Source organism: Piliocolobus tephrosceles, chromosome 10, assembly GCF_002776525.5.
Source record: "Piliocolobus tephrosceles isolate RC106 chromosome 10, ASM277652v3, whole genome shotgun sequence".
NCBI classification, from domain to species: Eukaryota; Metazoa; Chordata; class Mammalia; order Primates; family Cercopithecidae; genus Piliocolobus; species Piliocolobus tephrosceles.
In genome coordinates, this window is record NC_045443.1 from 4,896,628 (window position 1) to 4,923,257 (window position 26,630).

Sequence of the window (26,630 nt, forward strand, 5' to 3'; positions counted from 1 at the left end):
GAGACAGCGCAAACCCGCCCTTGTGACGAAAGTGCAGAGACAAAGCACAAACTCGGCTCTGCTGGACCGGATACGGAAAGGTGGTGCCTTAGGAAGGGCGGGAGCAAATTCGCTATCCCCACAGCGCGTGCGCCGCCGCAAGCATGGCTGTAATGATTGGACGACTGGTAACAAGGGGGCGGAGGGCGCCGAAGTCTGATTTTGGGCGCGAATTGAAACCGCCGCTGAAGCCGACGAGAATTTGAGAACTGTAAATATCAAGCCTTGAAAGGGACCATGGTGCGGCCTGTGAGGTGCGTAGTTCCTGACATTCGGCGGGGGTGGGAAGAAAACTAAGGGGAAAGACATTCGACTAAGGGGAAAGGATCGAGTAAGACCGGAGGGCAGCGATGATGGGGTTAGAATGCACGGTTATCGAGAACCCAGTCTCCAGTGAGAGCCACCCGTTGCTCAGAAGTATCCTAGCATCGTAGCTTTTCCCTTCTCTTTGCCTCCCTTCACAGCCGTTGCCGTTTCTTTTACCAAGACCTTGTTATGTTAGCGCTTGAACAGAGCTTTACATTTCACCGAGCGCCCATTATGTGTTATTTTATTTGTTCATCACTGTAGTTATTGGATATAGAAAGAGTAAGCATTCCTGTTTTATTCATTTAACATTTCTGCGTATAAAGGGTAAGTTACCTGAGTCATACAGCCCAGTAAGTGACAGGGCAATACTCAAACCTAAGCATCTCACTCCAGATCCTCTGTGCTTTCCATTATGGTATTTAGAAACGATTCTTCTATTTACACAGTTGAGTGCCATGGAAGCCTACGGTTAGCCATTCATTTAGTAAAATTATTGAATAGATTCACTTCTTTAATGTAGGAGGTGCTGGAGGTTACATTCTAGTGGGAGGTGAGGTTAGGGGGCCAAAAATAAGCCTCGAAATATGATAGAGTGCGAAGGAGGAAAGCACTACTTTAAATATAGTAGTTAGTATGTGACTTTGGGGCGATATTACGTGCACTGAGTCATGAATCAGGGTAGAGGAAATAGGAGCCAAGGCCCCATACTTGACCATATTTTAGGGACAGTCTAAAGCTGTAGGATTAACAAACAGTGGGGAGAATCGTAGGGGATTAGGCCAGAGAAATAGGCAGGTGCCAGAACAGACAGGGTCTTGTAAGTCTTAGAAAGGAGTTTAGGTTTTATTTTAAGTCAATGGGAAGTCAGTGGAGGGTTTTAAGTAGGGGAGAGAAATCTAAGTTTGCTTTTATAAAGGTCACTGGCTGCTGGGGGAGAATAAATGATGGACGGGGTGACCAGAATGGGAGCAGGGAAATCAGACTATTATATCATTGGAGAGTGATTTGGGATAGGCTATTATCGCTGGGCATGGAATGGAACAGATGAATTTGGGATGTATTTCGGAGGCACTGCAGACAGAACTTGCTGATGAAGTAGATGTACAGGTAAAGGAAAGAAAGAATCAGAGATGTCTCCACAATAGTTTTGGTCTGAGCTACAGAATGGATGATCGTTGTATTAAGATAGGGAAGACTAGGAAAAGGAAGGTCAGGAGGTGTGAGGGATCAAGATTTCTGTTTCGAACATGCTGAATTTGAAATGGGTTTTAAGCATCCAGGCAGTGAAGTCATAATCCCTTTGTATGGAACAGTTGTTAGAGTATGGTCTGCAGATCTCTGGGGGTCCCTGGAAACTTCTCTAGAGGTCTCTGAGGTCAAAACTCTTTTAATAACAATGCTAAGACATGATTTGCCTTTTTCGCTGCTTTGTCATTTGCACTGCAGTGACGATAAAACTGCTGGCTCCTCAGAACAATTAAGGCAATGGCACTAAATTGTACTACTAGTCTTTGCATTGTTTACTGCCATACTCTCAAGAGTAAAAAAAAAAAAAATTAATTTCAGTTGAGGATATGCTTGATGAAGTAGTGGAAATTATTATATTCATCATAGCTTAACCCTTAAGTTTCCTTTTTAAAAATAGGCTATTGATTTTATTTCACTGTTATTCAAGTTCAGAATTTCTAAAGGAGTTTTCACATTTTATTCAGCTCTAACTTCTTTAACTCTGAAGAGTAAGAGAGTAATATGAGTGCACTTTTTAATATTTTGTGTGAGGAAATGGGAAGTACACATAAAGCACTTCTACATACTGATGTGTGATAGTTACGGAAAAGCCTTGTGAGATTGTCTGAGCTGTGAGCTGAGCTTACCTCTTTTTCATAGAACATTATTTTTACTTGAAAGAACAACCAGCTGACAAATTAGGTTATTCACATTTGGCCATTTGTCAAAATATAGAAATAAAAACTAGAAAAACATTTAGTGCCTAGAGGAGGGAGGAAAACAATTTTTTTTTTTACTTTGAATATCATTTTCTTCTAATGCCGTCTGAAGTAGTACAGGCTGAGCACATCCCAAATTTGAAATGCTCCAAAATTTGAAGCTTTTGCAGTACCTACAACACTCAAAGGAGATGTTCATTGGAGCACTTTAGATTTTAGATTTTCAGATTTGGGATGCTCAGCTGGTAAGTATATAATACAAGTATTCCAAAATCTGAAAAAATCCAAAATTCAAAACTTTTCTAGTTCCAAGCATTTCAGATAAGGGATACTCAGCCTGTATAAAGATTCATCTCAGGTGGCGAAAACAAGGTCACTCACCATTTTTAGGTGTCCGTTGCATAAAAACATTATTTGGTATTGTGGAGAGACTGAAAAAAAAGAAAGTAGCTTTTAGTGTCAAGAAATTTATAATCTAGTAGGGAAGATAGAATGCACACACAAAACAGAAGAATACATACAATGGGAACTTACAGATGCCCAACAGCAATTAAACAGTATAGAAATTATAAATGTTAATTATATAGATTATTCTTTGTAAGTTATCTGAATTTTTTTCCTGTATCATATAATTGAAAAACCAGCAATACCCAGGTATATCAGGTATAGTTGTAATTCTTTTAGCTAATGATAAGTCCCTACAGTAAAATGCAAATCATGTTTTAGATTTAAATGTTCTTACGAGAACCAAAACACATTTTCATTCATTCAAACACATTTCATTTATTTGACACATTTTTATTTATTTCACTTATTTATTCATTATTAATAAATGAATAATATTAAAATAAATATTAAATAAATAAATAATATTCATTAATAGCCTTAAGTAATAGAGGTGAGAAATTGACATTTGTGTTAATGAAAAAATTCTGTTTTGATCATAGACATAAGAAACCAGTCAATTATTCACAGTTTGACCACTCTGACAGTGATGGTAAGTAAAGCTTATTTTTGCTCTAACGATTTGGAAACTCATTTCCTCAGAATTTATATGGCATGTATAGCTCAAATACTGACTACACTGCCCAAATGAAGTAGGTTTCGAAAGATAGTTTTCTAATCATTTGGGATAATTATGCTGATAATTATACTGATAAAAATTATGTTAGTAGGTGATAAATGAACAGGCCCAGGTGAAAAGTCTCTTTAGATCTAAACTACTCTAAGTCCATAGTTGTCACATAGAGGTTTGTTTCCTATCCCATCCCCGCAGAAGGAAAACACTGTCTTTTTGAGATACGAAGATGTTACAGAATATTATATAAAATCCCTGTTAATTGTAGTGTAAAACACGACCTTGAAGAAAGGTTAGGCTTATGTTATGCCTTTTAAGCATTAGTCATATGGTTACTTGACTCTGCTATGATTGAAGAGTTTGAGGAACATTGCACTATGTTATACGTTGAAGTGGATTTAATACTTCTTTCTCAGACCACTAGAGTTTTCTGTAAGTTAAATGTTTAGTAAGTCTTCGGTTTGAAGGAGTCTGTTTTTGCCTTGAGCACAGCCTTAACTGTATCTACCACTTGGGAAAAAGAGTATAGAATATAACATCTAGATTTTTTTTTTTTTTTACTGTCGTCAGTCTATCACCAGATACTTATAAATTGTCAGGTGTGTAGTAGGTGGGGGGTGGCAGTAGGTGGGAGGAGTCATAAATTAACTTATGTTTACATGAGAAAGCATATAAGAGACAACGAGTATTAGTGCTTGGTGAGTATGTGATTAAGACTACATAGACCCTGAAGGTGTGCATATATGTGTTGTATACATGTTGAAAAGCCACAGTAGTAGTTTTACGCTGACAGTCAAGAGTAGAACTACAACAGTTCTGAGGATTGGTAAGACAGAAAAACCTGTAAGAAACAGTAATGGACTGGAAAAGAATATCCTTTTGCCAGAAAATAAGAAGTTACTTTGGTAGGATCATAGGAAGATCATTATGGTAATGGAAAGAGAAAATACTACTATTGTAAAAATCCTCAAACAGGAGCCTCTTTTTCTTCTCCCATAATGCTTCTTATTTTCTCTAGCATGGTTAATGTACTAGGAATAGGTGATGGACTTTTTTTTTTTCTCTTTTTGAGATGGAGTCTCCCTCTTGCACCTAGGCTAGAGTGCAACGGTGTGATCTCAGCTCACCGCAACCTCTGCCTCCCAGGTTCAAGTGATTTTTCCGCCTCAGCCTCCTGAGTAGGTGGGATTACAGGCGTCCACCACCAAGCCCAGCTAATTTTTGTATTTTTTAGTAGAGACAGAGTTTCACTGTGTTGGCCAGGCTGGTCTTGAACTTGTGACTTTAGGTAATCTGCCTGCCTTGGCCTCCCAAAGTGCTTGGCCTCCCACTGTGCCTGGCCCAGGTAATGGGCTTTGAAAAAAGATTATTTGGCTACATTGTGAAGTTCCAATAAAAATAATTTATTTCCACTTTTCAATGTGATTAAATTCTACAATTTTTCTAATGGTTTTACAGGTTTTTAATCATTTTGTCTTTGACATTTATATGCTGTCTTAATTGCTTTTGCAGTTTTTAGTGAATTGGTTTTTGATAGACTGATATTTTTAAATATAAAGAGCACAAAAACAAAAGTCGAAATAGATGAATGAGAATAAAGATAAACAAAATACTAACAATGATTTTTAAATTGTGGAAATTAAACAATTTGCCTAGCCTATAAAAACTTGAACACACATTGTAATGATTTTCATTTACTAAGAAAATAATCTTTTTCTTTTGGTTTTAATTCACACATGAATAGATGATTTTGTTTCTGTAACTATACCTTTAAACAAGAAATCCAGAACAACACCAAAGGAGTTAAAACAAGATAAACCAAAACCTACCTTGAGCAATCTCCAGAAAGAAGAAATCCCAGTACAAGAGAAAACCCCTAAAAAAAGGTGAGAGGTAAGACATGCAGTAAATATATGACATTAGATGTGTTAATTTTAAAGAGACACAGATTCAAACCCTTGGTTTAAATTAGAACTTGAGCAGAGTCATAGGTCTTATTTTACTAGGTGCATGTCAGAAAACAGGACGTACTATTTTTTTCTGGCTTTCTGACTTAAAGAAATTCACAGTCGGCCGGGCGTGGTGGCTCATTCCTGTAATGCCAGCACTTTGGGAGGCTGAGGCAGGCGGATCACGAGGTGAGGAGATCGAGACCATCCTGGCTAACATGGTGAAACCCCGTCTCTACTAAAAAATACAAAAAAATTGTAATAATAGCGCCTGTGGTCCCAGCTACTCAGGAGGCTGAGGCAGGAGAATGGTGTGAACCCAGGAGGCGGAGCTTGCAGTGAGCAGAGATCGTGGCACTGCACTCCAGCCTGGGCAACAGAGTGAGACTCTGTCTCTAAAAAAAAAAAAAAAAAAAAGAAATTCACAAACATATAAGGAAATATCATTAAATATTAAAACAGTAACGATTGTGGAATTTAGAAGTTATGACTGGTTTGGACAGAACCCAGCACTTGCCTCTGAAGTCCTCAAATCATACTACTTTGCTAAAAATGACATTAGATGACTTAAGATGATTAAGACATAAGATGACTTAATGTGAGGACAGTCTTTAAAATATAAAACCATGTATTTTTTGGCAGAAAAAGATGTCTTCTCCCCATATTGTTAAGATTTATCCAGCAGTGATAAGTTCCCATAGTTTCTAGACTAACCATGGAATTCCATTAGATAGTACCAAGAGGAAGAAAGGAGTGAAGGAAGTCCTTAGAGACCCAAAACTTGCAGTATGGAGAAGAGATGAATGGAAGAGGAATATTAACAAATGGAACATGGCATACATAATGTTTTACTGCTACAAGTTTCTCTGAAAAGTTAGCATGGAGAAACTTATGTCATGCTCTTTTTTTTTTTTTTTTTTTTTGGTTTTTGTTTGTGAGTTTCTTGTATTACATTTTAACTATATTGAAAAAGGAACCCACACATGGGAGAAAATATTTGTAAATCAGATAACTGATAAGGGACTGTATCCAGAGTATACACAGAACTCGTAAAACTCAACAGTAAAAAGACTAACCACACAATTTAAAATGTGCAAAAGATTTGAATAGACTTTGTCCAGAGAAGATACACAAATAACCAATAAACACATGAAATGATGCTCAGCATCATTAGCTGTGAGGGCAATGCAAATCAAAATCAAAATGAGATAATACTTCACATCCACTAGATGACTTAATAAAAAAGACAAGGATGTGGAGAAATTTGAACCCTCCTATATTGCTGCTGGGAAAGTAAAATAGTACAGCCAAATTGGAAAATGGTTTAGCAGTTCCTCAAAAGCAGTTGCTATGTATGTATCCAAGAGAGATGCAAACATATGCCCACACAACTCGTACATGAATGTTCATAACAACATTATTCATAATAGCTAAAAAAAAATGGAGGCGATATAAATGTCTATCTGCTAATGAATGGATAAGTGAAATGTGGTATCCACAAAATGGAATATTTTTCCGCTATAGAAAGAAATGACTACTGATAACTGATATATACTGTAATATGGATGAACCTTGAAAACATCGTTCTGAGTGAAAGAAGCCAGATATACAGGTCACATATTATACGATTTCATTTGCACAAAATGTCCAGAATAGGCAAATCCAGAGAAACAGAAAGTAGATTCACGGCTGCTAGGAGCTGGGAGAGAGGTAAACAAGAAGGGAGTGCTCATGGGTATGGTGTTTCTTTTTGGGGTAGTAAAGATGTTCTGAAATTAGGTAGTGATGGTAGTTTTACAACTCTGCGAATGTACTAAAAACTGCTGAATGGTTTACTTTAAAAGGTAAACTTTATGATCTGTGAATTACATCTTAAGAAAACTGTTACTCTAAAAAAATAAATTCTTTAAGGTACGTCTCAGTGCTGCTTCTTTTATGTAACTTTTCCTTATCTTTCTTTGATGTTGTTTTCCTCTTACACTCCATAGCACTTTTGACCAACTTGAATAGGACTTTATGATCTGCCTTTTATAGTATAATTATCAGCCTGTCTTATTTCCCCACCCTCCTCCTTTAATTGCAGACTCCCTGAAGGTACTTTTAGTATTCCAGCTAGTGCAGTGCTTTGTACAAAGTAAGTGCTTGGTAAAATATTTGTCAAAGTCTGGATTGGGAAGAATAGATGTAAAAAAAATGATAATAATTTTAATTTAATGTAAGGGCTATAATATCTGCTAAAGGGGAGTGCGTGAGGTCAAGGAAGAGTTTTCAGTGGAAGTGATGTTTGAACCAAGTCTGTTTTGGGTTGAGTAGGTGTTTCCCACCGGGACACAGCTGGTAGGTGACACAACAGTCATTGCAAAGAGGCACATGCTCCTCCTATTTCAAACCTCTTATTCTGTATATAATGTGATACTGTGACATTTTAGGACTCTTATCATCAAAGATCTATTAATGATGATGATTATTTAAAAACATTTTTGTGAGGTTAGCAACTCTTGGATAGTAATTTAGGGAAATCTCAAACTTTGCTCTTTAGTTGCGACTGATATTTTGAAGAACTCATTATTACTTGTGTATCTATTTTAGGATGGCTTTAGATGACAAGCTCTACCAGAGAGACTTAGAAGTTGCACTAGCTTTATCAGTGAAGGAACTTCCAACAGTCACCACTAATGTGCAGAAGTCTCAAGATAAAAGTAACTTTATTTTCTGTATATTTAGCTTTAAAACCTTCTTAATGCTTTTGTAACTATTTCTTTGGGTGGGCCTTCATAGAGGAAAGAGTAAAATGTGAATACTTTGCACTGTAAATAGACCCATTTGCAGAGGATACAATTGGATTTAGTTCTTAATTCAGCTGCCTAAATCTCATACAAACAGATACACATCTCTGCTTCATACCCAGAGCAAGCTTGAGGGCGTGGACTGTGAGCCTCATTGTTCACACTGCATGTTGTTGTGCAGTGAACATTTAATTTCTTCATCAAATGGATTGATCTGTACAGTCCTAACAGTCCATCTCCTTTTTTTCCAGATCAGTTGTACATGCCCTAATTATGGTAATTTTTATTTCTTACAAAGGTCAAAGGTATTAATTTGGTTAGGAAGCTCAGTAGACTTACAAGAATGGCTTCTGGATTTCTCTGTTGATTTTCTCGTTTGATTTTTCTGGCAACTATGCAGCAGCTGATATATTAATATTCTAGAGGGGCAGAAATCATTATTCCTGAAAAAGATACTCTGCTGCTAAAATGCTTTTTGGCTTAAAGTTTTTATGTGGGGGGATATTTTAGCTTATTATCTTATTTAGGGGTATACACGGGGCTTTTTTTCTTTGTTTTCTAAATGAGTACTCCTCCTTATTTAATTATTTGAGACAGGGTCTCGCTCTGTCACAGGCAGGAATACAGTTTCTTTTTTTTTTTTTTTTTGAGACGGAGTCTCGTTCTGTCGCCCAGGCTGGAGTGTAGTGGCGCGATCTCGGCTCGCTGCAAGCTCCACCGCCTCCCGGGTTAACGCGATTCTCCTGCCTCAGCCTCCCTAGAAGCTGGGACTACAGGCGCCTGCCACCACGCCTGGCTAATTTTTTTTTTTTTTTGTATTTTCTGTAGAGATGGGGTTTCACCATGTTCGCCAGTATGGTCTCGATCTCCTGACCTCGTGATCCGCCCGCCTCGGCCTCCCAAAATGCAGGGATTACAGGCATGAGCCACACGCCCGGCCAGAATACAGTTTCTTGATCATGGCTTAATACAATCTTGACCTTCTGGGCTCAAGCAATCCTCCTGCCTTAGCCTCCTGAGTAGCTGGAACTACAGGCATGTGCTGCCATGCCTGGGTAATTTTTCATTTTATCAAGAGGGGTCTCACTTTGTTGCTCATGCTGGCCTCAAACTCCCAGCCTCAAGCAATCCTCCTGCCTCAGCCTCCCAAAGTGCTGGGATTATAGGCGAGAGCCACCTTACCTGACCGCCTCCTCTTTAAAAAGAAATGAAAGTAACAGAAGCTACACTTCTTTGAATATACTTTTTTCTTGTAAATTTGACTTTCAAACCATGTAAATATTTCCCACAATCACAAAGCAAAAATAAAATTTTAAATTCCTAAAAGAGGAAAAAAAAAAAAAAGAAACGAAAGTTTGATTAGGAAGACTTTTAGCAACCAACAATCAAACACCAAAAGAGAATTGTCATAAATTACATTTAAAATGGAGGCACTGAAATTCATCTCTCTCTTTTAAGACATTGTAGAATGTATAAGGGGACTTCCTTAGAAGTATTAATATTATACGACTTCTTATTAAATAATGCGCCTTGTAGCACTGGAATTTAATAGTACCACTATTATGTCTTAAAGTCCTCTTAGAATGCTTTGGATCATCTTAAGCTTATTATAATGATTGGAGAATTCTTATGTTAGTAAAAACGTGGATTTGCCTACACAAAATTAATAGTTAAAATTTATTGACCATTTCCTGTGCATGGCACAATAATAAGCAATTCCCATGTGAGATCCATGTTTGGTCTTCTGTAATACCACTGGGCAAGACACTATTTTTATCTCCACGTTATAGATGAGGAAATTAAGTCTTAGGATAAGCAACTTGCCCATGGTCATATAGCCAGTTTACATGGTACAGCCTGAATTTAAACATAAGTATGGTAAATTTCAGAGCCCAGACTTCTAACCATATGTTACCCTCTCTGAATAAAATTATTGTGCTAGTTTGAGTTTGGGATCATTTATCTATATCTAAATGCTGTTACATTTTATACTAATTTTCCTATTTCTAGACATTATTTGATTAAGATGTATCTGAATTTTCTTTCTTATTCTTTATATTTAGGCATTGAAAAACATGGCAGTAGTAAAATAGAAACAACGAATAAGTCTCCTCATATCTCTAATTGCAGTGTAGCCAGTGATTATTTAGGTAAGTTTTTTATATTAATTTTTTTCATCAACAATGCTGTTTTTCTGACTTTTGTTTAAATTGCTGAAATTGTGGCTAGAAGCAAGTTCTTTAAATTTGTCAAGACTCTCTTGATGTCATGGCCTTTATTTCTTTGTGTTTTAGTCTCATTCTGTCTTACTGCAGACACACATTCTTCCCTGAAGGCTCATAACTACCCATGGCTTCTAGTTGGAGCAACTGACCTTTGAAGAAAGGGGCTGCATATTCCCAATTCTAGTTTGAAAATTTTGGGGGAAAGATTATCTCTGTTTGGGTCTTGGATTTATTCCCAAAACTAGAGGTGTTCCCAGGGCACTGATGTAAATAGACTGGGCTAGTAAATAGAGGCAGGGGAGGGATGAACCTGGGCACATCTAAACAATAGCTGTAATAGAGTCTGCTCTGTAGTTCTTGAAATATCAGCTGTCACAGAAAGTTTTCCATTGATTTTTATGCCTCTCCTGAAGATCTGGATAAGATTACTGTGGAAGATGATGTTGGTGGTGTTCAAAGGAAAAGAAAAGCAGCATCTAAAGCTGCAGCACAGCAGAGGAAGATTCTTCTGGAAGGCAGTGATGGTGATAGTGCTAATGACACTGAACCAGACTTTGCACCTGGTAGGTTTTATCCTACTTCGAAATTAATTCTATGGGAATTTAGTCAAAAAAGTTCTCGGAAGCCATTAATTGTGCAAAGCACTGTGTTAAACCTTTGGGGTGTGCAAACTTCAGGGACATGCAGAACAGTTCAATTCAGTGATAGCATTTGGGGTAAAAGCTTTTTCTACGAGTTAACCTTTAAGCTATGCCTTGAAAAATGAGTAGCGTTTCAACAAACTAATGGTGGAAAGTAGCATTTCTGACTGATAGAAAGGCGTTACCCGTGGAATAGACAAATGCTCTATTTGTCTCGGAGTGAGGCTTGCTGGGATGAACATGGAAGAGGCTCTAGAGGGAGGCTGGTACTAATCGTGGAGGGTCTCAGACCCACTTGAAGTGTAGGCTTTTTTTTCCTGTAGGTAGTAGAAATCCATGAATTATTCTGAGGCAGAAGTGATATAAAATCTGTATTTTATTGTGATGGTTTTTAGACTCATTTAGAAATTGGGCAAATGGAAAGTGTAGTGACCTTGACAGAACATTATAACATATTAATTAAAAATTTTAATTCATAAGTTGATAAATTTAGGCCAAATCAAGATATCATATTTTAGATTTTGATATATTATCAACAAATAACAGATTTATTCATCATCAGCTATTCTACTAATATTTGAATGCTTATTATGTGCACAATATTCTAGATACTAGGGATACAACAGTGAACAAAATAAACAGCTCCTGTCCTTGTGGAACAAACGAAATACATGAAAAAAGACTGTTTTGCATTTATTTTACTTTGGGAGAACCTGGGAGACAGGAAAATGCAAAGACAATTTTTGAGCACCAATGTGATGCTCAAAGGAAATACTCATTTGAGCATTTTGGATTTCTGGAATTGGAATGCCTAACTGGTTATAATGCCAATGTTCCAAAATCCAAAAAAAATCTGAACCCTGAAACACGTCTGGTCCCAAGCACTTCAGATAAGGGATACTCAACCTATACTGTATGATCTAGCAATCCACTTCTGAGTATATATCCAAAACGATTGAAAGCAAGATCTCAGAGAGATATTTGCATACCGTGTTCAGAGCAGCATTATTCATAATAGCCAAGAAGTAGAAGCAGCCCCAAAGTGACATTTCAGTTTTGCGCCTGCATTTGCTTGCCCTGGATGAGAGTAGAAAGGACCATGTGTGACCTTCATTAGGGAAAGAAAAGAGAAAATTGCAGAGAAGATAAGTCTTTTCTCTAACAAAATCCATAACTGAAGGGTTTGGGCCTTCCAGATTTTCCTCTGTGGGATGCGAATAACTTGGAATTTTGGGAACTCCAACTCCCCATCTCTAATTTTATATAAATTGCTTTCTCAGTTGACTGACGAAGATTAGTTGGACCCCATTTCTGAACAAGCTTGTTAAACAGAAATGTAGCCAGCTCCTACTAATTATCCTTTTAAGCCAAGAAGAGAATCCTTAAGACTTCTAAGTTACTGAACACAAGCAGTATCAGAGCTATTGGATATACAGAAAGTTTTGTTCTAGATTATATATTCTGAAAGTTTGGAGAAACTTCCTCCATTACTTGCCCTCTTTGAACTGAGAGCCTCTTGGGATTACTTGAATTTGCAGGCTAAACTTAGAGCAGCCTTCATGTGATCTGCTGGCCTTTTTTGGGCTAATTCTGTATAGCACAGTAGCCATTATGTGAATTTGTGAGTTGATTATTTTAAAATTTTGTGTGGGAACAATGATAGAGTAAGAAAATTGCAATTTGAAGATCATAATAAATTGTCTTTTGTTTTTGTTTTGTTTTGTTTTTTGAGATGGAGTCTCGCTCTGTCGCCCAGGCAGGAGTGTAGTGGCACGATCTCAGCTGACTGCAGCCTCCACCTCCCAGATACAAGCAATTCTCATGTCTCAGCCTCCCAAGTAGCTGGGATTACAGGTGTGCGCCACCATGCCTGACTAATTTTTGCATTTTTAGTAGAGATGGGGTTTCACCATGTTGGCCAGGGTGGTCTCGAACTCCTGACCTCATGTGATCCACCTGCTTTGGCCTTCCAAAGTGTTGGGATTACAGGGGTGAACCACTGTGCCCAGCCCATAAACGACATTGTTGATTTAGGTAAAGGTCATCAATGGACGGTTGATAATGATCTTTACAATGATGAATTCAGGCTGGCATCACCTGAACCACCTAAGAGAGGGACAACCACACATTATATGATTTCTGATGTGATATAATATGAAGTACAGAAAATATATCTATGAAGCATATTCTTGCCCTCCCCCTTGCCCCCCAAAAAAAAGTGAGCCTGAATCCAATCAAGCCTTGAGAGCAGAATTCCAGTTCACATAAAATGCAAGAATATGGCTGGGCACGGTGACTCATGCCTGTAATCCCAGCACTTTGGGAGGCCGAGGTGGGCGGATCAGTTGAGGTCAGGAGTTCGAGACCAGCCTGGCCAACATGGTGAAACTCCTTCTCTACTAAAATACAAAAATTAGCTGGGCATGGTGTTGTGAGCCGGTAATCCCAGCTACTTGGGAGGCTGAGGCAGGAGAATCACTTGAACCTGGGAGGCGGAGGTTGCAGTGAGCCAGGATTGTGCCACTGCACTCCAGCCTGGGCAACAGAGTGAGGCTCCATCTCAAAAAAAAAAAAAAAAAAAAAAAAAGGCAAGATTAAGTTAAATGACACCATGAGCTAGAAAACAGACAAATCCAGAATTTTGGACATTCTACAGGACAATTGACTCAACTGCTTCAGCAAGTCAGACACAAGGGAGGACAGGGAGAAGATACTGCTCAAGATTAATATAGACTGAATAGAAGATGATACCAAGAAACTAGTGTTGGTATTGCTAGATGTAATAATGGCATTGTTGTGTAACAAAATGCTCATGTTTTTTAGAGATACGTTCTGAAGTATGTAGGAATGTAATGACGTGATGCCTTGGTTTTATTTTAATATATTACAAAAAGGGAAGAGAAGAAGAAAAGTGAGATAGATGAAACAAATGGAGCAAAATGTTGATAATTGTTGAATCTGGGTAGTGGTTTATTCCTGTCTACTGTGGTATAGGTTTGAAAATTTTATGTGATTTTTATTTTACATAAAATATTTCACATCGGTAGATATTAGTATGTGGGGATAATAGTGGTTATCTCTGAGTGGTGAGATTACACAGTAGATTTTCTTTAATAAATTTTTATATGAACTATATTTTCTACAATAAGCATGTACTGTTTGTTTTTCATTTTATTTGTACATTTTTTGATTTAAGCATTTTCTGCAATAAGCAGGTTCATAATATTAAAAATGTAAAAAAAGTTTTATATGAATATAGGACTAACCCTATTTACAATTAGTTTTCAGATTTTATCTACAAGGCATGGTTTTCTGATCCTAACCCCCTCAGAAAATAGAAAGATCATTGCTTAACTATCAGGTTAGGACATGCTTTTTCCCAGAGCAGCTGTAGCACTTTCAAAATTAGATCACTGGCTTATATTTTCCCACGAAGTGCACAAAAGCATTTTTGAGAAATACAGGTTTGTCCCAAATGAAATCAGCTCTAGGATTAGCTGCTAAGATTGTTGTGTATGGTTATTTCAATTCTCATTTGGTCTGTTCCAGAGTGTTGAAGTTTATGTGGTTAAGGGAAGGCTCACTGTTACCATAAATGTCATTGTTATGAAAGACTAGCTATTGTCAAATCCTACAATTCTTTTGAAAGCAAAGATTACTGATGGGAAATTTATAGTGATGGTGGTAATAGCAAACAATTATATTTTGCTCGGTATATGCCAGATGTTATTCTAAATGCATTATATAAGTTAACTCATTTAATTTACGCAACAACCCTTTGATGGAGGTTTATGGTTATCCTCATTTTCTAGGTGAGGAAACTGAGCCTCAGTGAAGTTAGTGACCTGTCCGAGGATTCAAACCCAGGCACCCACAATGTCAACCACTGCAGTGTTCTGCTACTGGAAACAGTGCAGCACAAAGGTGCATAAGAATCTGCTGCCTGCCAAAGCTGTGGATAAAGTTAAGGCAACAGAATCCTCACTTTTTAGAGCAAAGATGAACTATGTAATCTTCTGTTTTAGGTGAAGATTCTGAGGATGATTCTGATTTTTGTGAGAGTGAGGATAATGACGAAGACTTCTCTATGAGAAAAAGTAAAGTTAAAGAAATTAAAAAGAAAGAAGTGAAGGTAAAATCCCCAGTAGAAAAGAAAGAGAAGAAATCTAAATCCAAATGTAATTCTTTGGGTAAGCTTGGTCCAAAACACTTAATTTTATAAAGGAAATGTGTGTGGTTTGTTTGCTGTATTTTTCTTATTTTTGCCTTTGTTCTCTTTAACATTTTCCTAATGTCCCTTTCTCGTTAAAATATGTAAAAGGAAGGTAGGGGTGGGGAAGGGAGAAAAGCAGACAAGAATGCTGACTCCACTGCCTATGCTAGCACTTCCTGTATATGGCCTTGCTTTGTACTCATGGCTGCCCTCTGTGGTAGCTGTTGTCACCTGCATTCTACAGGGAAAACTGAGTGTCAGAGAGGTTAAATGATTTGTTGGAAATCTTACCTCTACTAGATGAAGGGCTAGAATTTGAACCCATGTCTGTCCGTTCAGAGTCTAAGCTGTATCTTGGACCATATTTTCTCCAGGCAAAACAAGGAAGTTTGCATGACTCTAATTTTTTGCTTTTGGGCTTTACTTAGTCTGGTTTGAGAACTCTTTGGCCACATGTCTAGGGCTTTTTTTTTGTTTTCTTCCCCAAAACAAATTCCATTAGAAACTACTTTTATGATAAAACGTTTAAAATTTATGATGACTCGAACTTGGAATACCTGTTTCTTGTGTAAAAGAAGTGAGGATATTTTTGAGTTCACAGTATATGATAGGTTATTGCAAAAATATAACTGTTATTAACTGAATTTGTTTTATTTCTTGATAGTCATTTTTATGTGTTGGTTGACTTAATATATATGCTATTGATATTAAAAGTTCCATTATTTAGTCTTTCTATTTATTCATAGGAACTGCTGTCACCTTAAATAGCCTGTTGCTGAGTACTTACTGAGAATTAAACGAGAACTAAGTGCTGATTGAGTTATATGCTTCTCTCTCCTGCATTTTGAATTAATGAGATTTTTTAATTAGAGTGTTTTTTTTTTTAATTGATGACTTCATCTGGGTTCCAGAAATTAGATTTTAAATACAAGGGCTTTTAGAGCTAAAACAGTATATTAGTTTCCTATTACTGTTACAACAAATTACCGTAAATGTAGTGTCTGTCTTAAAACAACACATACTTGTTATTTTACAGTTCTGAGTATCAGAAGTCCAAAGTGGTTCTCACTGGCCTAAAATCAAGCGGTCAGCAGAACTGTGCTCCTTTATGGAGGCTCTAGGAGACAATCCACATTCTCGCCTTTTCTAGCTCCTTGAGGGTGCATTTCTTGGCTTGTGGCCCCTTCCACCTTCAGAGAGCAATGGCAGGGACTTTCTCAAATCGTGTCACTCGACTCTGACTCTCTTCCTCCTCACATTTACTTATAAGGACCCGTGTGATTACACTGGGCCCCTCCAGATAATTCAGTGTGATTTCCCCATCTAAGATTCTTAACTTCATTACATCTGCAAAGTCCCTTTGCCATGTAAGGTAACATATTCACATGTTCTGGCAATGAGGATGTCGACATCTGAGGAGCCAGTATTCTGCCTACCACAAGCTATAATGGGAAAAAGTTATTAGCACCATGAATATATTTTGTATTTTCTTTACATGTTTATGCTTCTTCAACAAGACACACTAATAACTAAAAATAAAATTTCAGTTCCTAAGTTGGAATTTACCATTTAAAATCTTTTCTCTACCCCTTAGAGCAAGTTGCTTCACAACTGAGATTAATATATACTATTAGAAGTGAAATCTAATCATTAAGTGATAGGATTAGGAGTTAGGAAAAATGGATTATATTTTTAGTCCTACTAGTAATGTATTGGGTAAACTTTGAGAATTGTGTATAGCACATGTTATAATTTTCCCTTGGTAGAAAAAATGTTGAGAACTGTGCTGTCCAATATGGTAACCTCTAGCCGTGTGTGGTTATATTACATTTGAATTAATTAAATTAAGTAAAATTTAAAAATAAGTTCCTCAGTTTTGCAAGTCACATTTCAAGTGCACAGTAACTATATATGGCTAGCGGCTACCATATTGGACAGCGCAAAACATAGAACATTTCTGTAATCACAGAAAGTTCCATCAGACAGTGCTGATCTAGAGGATGCAGATGTTAACATTAGGAAGAGTATATGGTGAAAATGTTCATGTTTCTATGCCTTTGAATACCCCTAGGTATCTCAAAACAAGCATTATCTGAAAGTGAACTTATATGCCACCTCTCCTCCCTCCCACCACCAAAAAAAATAAATAAGAACCAAAGCATACTTCCAGTCTTGTGTTCATTCTCTAGCTAAATGGCACCATCAAACATTGTGTGCCCATGACAGGAACTTGCAAGTCATGGATTATTTCTTCATCTCCATTGCTGCCTCCCACCTATTTTTGCCAAAACATATCTAATGTGCTGTTTTCCTTCTATTCTCCACCTTAGTAGGCCCCCATTTCCTCTTACCTGATTACCATAACCTTCTAAGTGGCCTATTTCTCCTACACTACCACCAGAAAGATGTTTTTAAAATACAGATCACTCCTGAGAAAAATGTATGCATGATTGTGACTAGCCAGACTCTTTTACATGGTCTGCAAAGCTCTTCATAAGTGATCTACACCCTGTGTCTGTCTCTCACCTTTCCTACCTTTGAGATTTCTGCTCCAGCCATATACTGAACCAGTCAGCACTGCTGGTCCTGGAACTTGGTGCATCCTCCATCTTTGCACACCATACTCCCTCTGCCTGGAAAGCTTCCTTCAATTCACCTTTACTCTTCAATCTTGATTTGGTTCAGACCATCCTCACTCACCTCCCTCTCACTTCAAAACACATACCCCCAGACTGTAGTTTCCTTTCCTACTTGGCATACCTCTAGAGTCTGCCATGTCCCTTACCACACCGCATTTTACACATCTTTACTTTCCTGTTCTTCCCACTAGAGTCTAGTGACTAGACCTTAAAGTCCTTGGGAGCAGGAGCCATGAAAGATACTGTTTCTAATGCTAGAGCCGGACACATAATCTCACTCACACATACTCATGAGACACTATTGTGTAATGGTTGGTTACAAGGATGGGATTTTGGAGGAAAATCTGGTTTCTAAGCTTAGATGCTTACTAGCTGTCAGACTACAGGCAGATTGCTTAACGTCTCTGTTTCCTTCTCTGAGAGTGGGGATAGTAATATCTGTATTGGGGTTGTTGTAAAGAGTTTAATGTGTGTGATATGCCTACCACACTACCTGGCATATTAATGCTCATAAAAGATGGCTATTCTTAGGCTCTCAATAAACGTTTGTTGATTAATAAGTTTATTTTTTATATGATTATGTAACTTTACAATTTTTACACATACATGCTAGACTTACTTTTTCTTCCTGCATGACAAACTTTTTTTACATATGTTTTTAAAAAAGTGACTTCGATGGACTCTGCTCCAGCTGCCGTCAAATCAGAATCTCAGTCCTCGCCAAAAAAGATTTCTCTTTCTTCAGATGCCACTAGGAAACCATTACAAATACGGAGTCCTTCAGCTGAAAGCAAGAGACCTAAATGGGTCCCACCAGGTATGGCATTTTTATCATCAAGGGTTAGAACTTGGGAAATTATTACTGGTAAATTTGTTTCCTAGTTACAAAGGCCATGTGTGAGCATTTCCCCATATTATCACATAATCGTCAAAACCAAAGTTTCTGGTTGCTGCATATATTTATCATTTGGCCATTCCTTATGATTGGACATCCAAGTTTATGATTTTTTCAGTGCTATAAATAAGATTGCAATAAGCACAGATGTCCTTATTTTAGAAATCTCTGAGCATATTACTGATTATTTTCCTAGGATAAAATTTCTAGTAGGAGAATTACCATGCTAAATGGTATAAACATTTGAGATTCCTGATGTATGTATTTCTGGCAGCAAATCTTTTGCTCAGGACCTGCTGACCTCCACAGTCTGACTGAAGCCTTGGGATCTATACGTAGCAATTCTAGCATTTAACAAATGCCCTAGCAAACTCAACCTCTTGCTTTTAAAAATCAAATTTCACTTCTCTTTGTTTTCTTTTGCTCCATAGCCAAGTCTCATGAATCCTTCAAGAATTCTTTGACTTTCACCCTTCTTGACATTACTAAAACCCTATTCCAGGCCCAAATTGTTGCTGCCTTCCTAACCAGTCCTGTCTTTACTTTCTCTCATCCACCTACGTGAACCCTCTACTTCAGTGAAACAGAAACACTTTTTGTCTCTCAAACATGTTGTATGTATTCCTCTCTCCGGGCCTCTCTTTATCCTCCTCTGCCTGGTATGTCTTTCCTCATGTGTCCCCTCTCTTTGCCCTAGCCTTTCCAATTCTACGCCTGTTTTTCTTTTTGAGTGGTCTCTCTTAATTGGTCCACAGTGCTCACTTCCCTGCTGACTGCTATTCGTAGATTTAGGCCTGAGCTGTGAGGCTGCATTATTACTTAATTTACAGAGTCTTCATTTCATCATATGAAATACTGGGAACAAATATAATCTTTAAAGTCCATTCTAATTTACAACTTCTAAGATTTTTAATGAAGGCTTAAAAACTTTTTGGAGAAGGAAAGGAGGGAAGATTAATTACAGAAATAATGATGTCATATCATTCAAAGAGTAATACTTACTATATTTCTAAAAATAATTAGTGCTTCCCCAATGAAGGAAATTTAAAAGAAATGATATGACTATAGAAATTTAAAAGTAGCATAATCAAAAAGATACAAGGAAACAGTAGAATGATGGATAAAGAGTTAATGTTTTAAAGCACAAAGTGCTTATAAAATCAGCATGTGACAGTCAGGCAAGTGATGTAAATGAGTGAATCGGGCCCCTGCTGTAGACTTGTGTGAGTAGCAGTGTTGTTGGACTCAGGAGCGGGTACCCTTTTGAAGGAAGCAGCTGCTGCTCAGCTCCATCTTACTGTTTCCATGCAAGATTATGGGCCTGGTATTTCTAGATCTGATTGTTATTTTCAAGAGAAGCCAGAAATCCAGATTTTAATAGGAAATCTGCTAATTTTTGTAAGTTGCCTTTTTTTTTTTTTTTTTTTTTTTTTTTTTTTTTTTTTTTAGCACCATGTGAACCAAAACAATATATCTGAGAGCTAGATTTGGCCCTCAGATTGCCAGTGTGTTACCTATCTTATACAACTGGAGAAGACCACCAAGACCCCAAAAGTAAAATTAGCCAGGGGCATAAATATACCAGTGTCCTCAAGAACTATTAATACAACTAGAAAATATGAAGAGTTTCAGTCTCACTGGTGAATAAGGAAATGTAAATTAAGATAAAATACTATTTTATACCTCTCAAACTAGAAAATAAAGCAGCATAGTCTGAGTTATAGGGTAGCAGGTATAATGATTTATTTTAAATTTATGGCGAGCAACTACATCATCATCAACTGTGAACATTAATGTGGATAATTTTGAAATAGATGGAAATAATTGCTACATTAGGGTAATAATATAAATGAAACTAGTATAAATAAAAACAACATTTACTATTTTTAAAGGTATTTAATAATTGAAAAAATAGACTCTTCAAGGACTACTTGTAAAAATTGCAGGACCAGCCGGGCACGGTGGCTCAAGCCTGTAATCCCAGCACTTTGGGAGGCCTAGGCGGGCGGATCACGAGGTCAGGACATCGAGACCATCCTGGTCTACACGGTGAAACCCCGTCTCTACTAAAAAAAATACAAAAAAACTAGCCCCGTCTCTACTAAAAAAATACAAAAAAACTAGCCGGGCGAGGTGGCGGGCGCCTGTAGTCCCAGCTACTCGGGAGGCTGAGGCAGGAGAATGGCGTAAACCCCGGAGGCAGAGCTTGCAGTGAGCTGAGATCCAGCCACTGCACTCCAGCCTGGGCGACAGAGCGAGAGTCCGTCTCAAAAAAAAAAAAAAAAAAAAAAAAATTGCAGGACCTTAAAAATGCATTTGCTTTTTCTATTACTTTAGAAATTATAATTTTATGCATTTTTTTAATGCCTTTACAACTAGTGTTATTTGTTCCCAGCCTTCCTTTTTCAGCTTTCATGGTGAGGTTTTAGAGTCATTACCTTGACTTCTGGGATGTTTGGAAATAGGCAATACTGCATTATTTCTACTCTTTAGAACATTCTATTCTTTTGATCTAGTTTATTGCTTGATAGACCCTGGAAAGCAGAATAATGCTTAACTACCTTTTTTTTGCTGCTTGTTTTATAAATTAATCTTTGTTAAGAGATTTCTGACATGATCAGCATCACATCATATGTTTCCTTTCAGCGGCCTCTGGAGGTAGCAGGAATAGCAGCAGCCCACTGGCCGTAGCGTCTGTGAAGTCTCCAAATCAGAGTCTCCGCCTTGGCTTGTCCAGATTAGCACGAGTTAAACCTTTGCATCCAAATGCCACTAGCAGCTGAGTGTGGTACCAGAGGAATGTTTGGTTGAGAGAATCACAGCTTTCCAAGAGTGTTCATATTTGATTTGTGTTTATAGTTGAGGCAGGTATTGTAATATAAAGGAATCCATTACCATGTCCTATAAATGACCTCTAGCCATTTTATGATTCTATATTCTCTGTAAAAGTCTTGAAGACTTCAATGAGAAGTTTGTTTATAAGAATTATCTTCTCATGCCTTTCCTTGTGAAGAGTGTATTCTGTTTTTCTATCAGTTCGACACAGAGGAAGTCCACATCCCATGCTGTTCTTTTCTAGTTACGTGATGTGCCTTTCTAGCTTTGTCTAGCTTACAGCACCTTGACTTTAACTGTTCGGTTTGGTCTGGCAGAGGGAAGCATTCTCATTTCTCTCAGAAGACATTTCTGAAATCTTAGAAGCTGCTTAAGCTACATTATCAGTTTTATTGCAAAGATATTTTGTATTTTAGCCAAATCTTTTTATAGTACAAACTCGGAATTATTTTACACACTAAAATGATTGCAGTTTTATGGCATGTGTCTCCTGTTTAGATGGTCATTCTCTAGAAAATAGAATTTAAAGACATTTTATGAAATCTTAATTGTCCAAACCTTGAATAAAATGGAAGTATTTTGAAATGCTCTTTTTCTGGATACGCCTCATCCACCTGTTCCCGATTGTCCACATTGCATGATAAAATGAGAGCTCTGCAGAGAATGTCAGCCTTTTTGTTGTAAATATAATATTCAAGTAGTCACTTTTTGTTAAGTTCTTTAGAAAGTAGTTGTCAGGTACTTAGTCGTCCCTATTATGATATTAGATAATACAGCTTTTCAGGAAGCTTAGATCTGAATTTACTTTGAAAAACAATTGTAATGAATAGTTTATATTTACATTGAGAATTTCAACTAGCTTCTGATCAATTTTTAATAAAACATTTTCAAATCATGTTAACTGTTAAATGTTGTCTTAACTCAGTTTTTCTTGGTTTATGGATATGTCTATGTTAATGTGAAAATAATTAATTTAGAATTGTGATTAAAGTGAGCATTTGTCTATTGCTGTTATATACTTTTTGTATCCAATGTATATTTTTATAGTGTCATATACCAGCCTCCTAACCTGCCCCACCTGTCCCCTTTTTAAAAACATATTTTTCAGTTACATAGCATTGAGGTTCTCTACTTGGTGTAGATCAACAATAAACATAAGAGCCTACTCTATATTGGGTACTGATATAATTGATTAGTCATCTGGCACCAGCTTAATAACCTGTTTTTGCCATGTTCTTTATAATTTATCGGGGGGGTTGAAAATTACCTCAAAGTATGTTAAAACCAGCCTGGCTGAAAGCACCGATACCTTTATGTTGTCAAACCCAGTGTACAATTTTCTCACCTAATCTTACATACCCTATTCATTATACTCTGATGAAAGCATTTGATCTCCTTGGCTCATGTGACACATTTCTTTGTCATTTTCTTCCCTTCTCCATGCCTACTCTTCATTATTTTGCAACTTTCTAATCTGTTATGTCATCTATACCTACTTGTCTTACCAGTTTCATGTTCTATGCAAACTCCAGTGGTCCCTTATGTGACAGTGACTGCCAAGTCAAGATCTTTACCCTACACCTTGCTCTTGACACAAAACCTGTGGATGGTCCACCGACAGTTTGATGTAGCAGATCCGTTATTAAATTAAAGTTCTTCTACCCCTGACATCTCTCCTGTGTTTTCTGTTGGTAAGTGAGTGGCGCCACCATCACTGCAGGTGCCAAAGGTGTAATCCGGGGATCAAGTCTTCTCTCGACTTTCACATCCAGTCACCAAGTCTTACTCCATTTCCTAAATTTCTCAGAACTCCTCTTCCATGTGCTCTCCCTTACTCTGAAGCATCATCACTATTTCTAACAGGCATCCTTGCCTTGATTCTTCACCTACTCAGGCTTCCCTCCCACTGTGACTGCCACAGAGGGTTTGATAAAATAAAGTCAGGATGAACACCCCTCTGCAGTCCGCACACGTCAGCCTTACCCTGGTCGAGTTCATAGGCTACTTCATGTCTGGCTGGCCCCTTCCTGCTGCTGCAATCTTGTCTCTGCCCACGTGCACCTTTGACCCCTGCCCCCCTAAACTGGGTGCTGGTGCAATGGTACCAAACTTTTCCATGGCTCTGGCCTTCAGACTAGGACTTGCTTCCTTTATGTAGACAACTACTACCTGTCCTTGAAGAGTCTAATTCAACCCAGCTCTTTCAGAAAGCTTCATTTGAATGTCTTTTCTGCCTGGACCAGACTGTGTGCTCCTCCAGGTTAACCTACTGTCATTCAGTTACAAACTTCCCTTACTTTTCATGCTTTCCTACAATCTGGTGCAGAGTAAGCAATCAAAAAGTGTTCAGCTGAAACATGGATTTTGCCCAGAAGTTTTGCTATGTCCTTTTTTTCTTTCCTTTTTTTTTTTTTTTTTTTTTTTTTTTTGAGACGGAGTCTCGCTCTGTCGCCAGGCTGGAGTGCAGTGGTGCGATCTCGGCTCACTGCAACCGCAGCCTCCCGGGTTCGAGCGAGTCTCCTGCCTCAGCCTCCCAAGTAGCGGGGACTACAGGCACGCACCACCACCCCCCGCTAATTTTTGTATTTTTAGTAGAGACGGGGTTTTGCAATGTTGACCAGGATGGTCTTGATCTCTTGACCTCGTGATCCACCCGCCTCGGCCTCTCAAAGTGCTGGGATTACAGAAAAAATGTCTAAATAGAGACGGGGGGAGGGGGGTCTCAATACGTTGAGCAGTTTGGTCTCGAACTCCAGACCTTATGTGGTCTGCCTGGGCCTCCCAAAGTGCTGGGATTGCAGGTGTAAAACCACGGAGCCCTGCCAGAACTTTGGTGATGTAATTCTGATAACCACATGCTTTGCTTGAAGAAGGGGAGAGGAGGGAGAATTTCACGTGTCTGGTCTGGGCAACCACCTTTAAGCTCTTCATGCTGAGATTTTGTTAAATTCTTGCCCTATACTTTAAAGAACTGGGGCAAGAGAATGCGAGTGGGAGGACGAGAAGTATGTTCTTCAGGCTGCTACTCTGCAAGGTGGTTTGGGACCATAGCCTGAGTAAGCGCTTTCAGCTCCAGAGTCACAAAAAGGGCGGAAGCCGTTTCTATAGCGACGGGAGGAGGGCGTGGCCGTCCCTTGCACTCTGCCGGGCTCTCCCAGCCTCCCGCAGCGGCGGGCGGTCGGCGCCATCCTCATGCAGCTCCTCCGGCCGCCTACCCGCACCGGAACAAAGTAAGGGCGGTGGAGGCTGGTACTTCGCGTGCAGTTCAGCGCGAGGGTGAGCCAGCTAGGGCCGACTGCGCTCTTTTAGGCGACGAAGCTTCTGGTCGACGGGGTCGTGGGGGAGAATGAAAAGCGTGCGGAATGCAAGAGTAGACTGGGGAGTGTGGGTCAGAGAAAGAGAGAGAGGCGGGGTATGGTGCACAGACAAGGAAAACACAGTTGTAGTTTTTGCGATGACTGCATCCCCGGAATCCAACATAAGTATACTTTTCTGTTAAGATGCTGTTGCATCGCCGACTCCAGCTGAGTGCAGGACAGGAAGCGAGGGGTTCTGAGGAACTCATCAGACCTACCTTGGAACTGTGCTCCCAGCCCTCACCGGGACGCGAGACTTTCTTCCTCCGTTTCTTTCTCTTCTTTGCTGCATGTCCTCTTGTTAGTCATAAGTGGGTCCACGACCACATGCCTCGCGTTGATGAGGCTCAGGCAGGTATTACCCATGTTCCCACCCAGCCCATATGCCTGGGCACCTCTGTGCTCAACCAGAGCCCAGCCCCTGGCACAAAAGCACGCTAAGGTGTATGTAGATCACACACCCAGAGCTGCCACTCCGAGGAAATCCCCAATATTAGCAAATCTTTCCTTAAAAAAGTGATGAACAACGCACAGTTTGAGGGTTTTTAAAGGTTATTCTGTGACATTTGCTGCATTGGAAATGTCCAGCAGTCCCTCAGAGCTTAGGAAAATTGTGACCCCTCTGACGTGTCTTAAGCAACTGACAGCATCATCAATATTAATTCAGGCTTCACTGTCCGGGCTTAAGTGGAGACTTGGCAAAAGCAGGAGGCCATTTAGTGCAAAAGTTCAAACGGTGGAAACAGCAAATGGAAATGTCCTTTGTCCTGCTTGAGCGCTTTAATCACCTACATGTGGTCGGTAGGTAAAACCTAGGAGTTCTAAGAAATTCTTCAAACATGAACTCTACCTGATTGGTTCCGTTACTTGAATCTGTTGTTTCTCTTGTTTGTTTTGGTCCTTATGGAGAAAGCAGAGGTAAACCGGAAGGGACTCTCTAACAGTATGTCAGCCACTCTTCCCTGACTTTGCCCTCTCCAACTCCACATATTGTTGCCTACAATTTGGCTAGAGTGCCTAGTTCTCAAGCGTGTGGAGGACCCAGTTCTGGGAGTTAGTGGTTTTAGCTGACTCTGAGCCCATCGTGAGTGTGTTGTGATGGCTCCCAAAAGAGCAAATGCTGGTAGAGGCTGCATTAATAGAAATGCAATGAGCACATCAAAGGATATGGTCTTGCTGCCTGACTTAGCAACAAGTAGAACATAATCTGTACTCCAGAAACTGTAGCTACTTTGAGATCATAAAGAACTAGAAAATAGGAACAACCACAAGGCAGGCTCTCTCTGTCAGGCGTGGATGTGCCATCACGTGAAGACAGGTTTGAAAAATCTTCACAGAATGCCTGGAGATGAGGAGGTGCAGGGGAGAGAAAGCTTTTTTCTACTCAACTTTTGAACATTCAAGAACTCTTGGGTAGAAAACAGACAGATTTGTTCCTTAGTACTCTGCAGAGGATAGCAAGGATCAGTGGAGGAAATTTTGCTCAATATAGTTTATTCTTCCAAGAAATACCAAGCACCAGCCATCTGTAAATTAACAGTTGAGTGTGAAATGGGTTGCCTAGAAAAACAGTGCACTCGGTCATAGAAGTATTCCAGTATAGACAGAGTGATTGTCAGGAATACCATAGAAAGAGGATTCTTCCCCTGGGTGGGAAAACGGATGAAATGGTCTCCAAAACCTCTTCTAGCTCTTTAGAGTCTGGGAGTCAGTGAACCC

The 26,630-nt window shown here is 38.7% G+C and overlaps 2 protein-coding genes across 4 annotated transcripts in view; both read left to right on the forward strand.

Annotated features, from left to right (window-relative positions):
- Positions 1-120: 120 nt before the first annotated feature.
- On the forward strand, positions 121-22,493 carry RAD51AP1 (RAD51 associated protein 1). 3 transcript variants are annotated; one of them, XM_023202067.2, is made up of 10 exons: positions 169-293; positions 3,242-3,291; positions 5,117-5,258; positions 7,405-7,455; positions 7,911-8,020; positions 10,171-10,257; positions 10,746-10,895; positions 14,999-15,163; positions 18,493-18,642; positions 21,367-22,490. In XM_023202067.2, the coding sequence occupies exons 1-10, from the start codon at positions 277-279 to the stop codon at positions 21,501-21,503; spliced, it is 1,059 nt and encodes a 352-aa protein (XP_023057835.1). In that variant the 5' UTR covers positions 169-276; the 3' UTR covers positions 21,504-22,490. The 3 variants fall into 3 exon arrangements, with proteins under 3 accessions (XP_023057836.1, XP_023057835.1, XP_023057837.1); XM_023202069.2 differs by having other exon boundaries at positions 233-293; positions 5,152-5,258; positions 21,367-22,493; XM_023202068.2 differs by lacking the exon at positions 7,405-7,455 and having other exon boundaries at positions 121-293; positions 21,367-22,488.
- Positions 22,494-24,714: 2,221 nt separating this feature from the next.
- The window catches only part of DYRK4 (dual specificity tyrosine phosphorylation regulated kinase 4), a 42,243-nt gene continuing 40,327 nt past the window's right edge, over positions 24,715-26,630 (forward strand). Inside the window, exon 1 of the mRNA XM_026447800.1 lies at positions 24,715-24,831. The gene's annotated coding sequence lies outside the window, so the exon portion shown is untranslated. The remainder of the gene's footprint in view (positions 24,832-26,630) is intronic.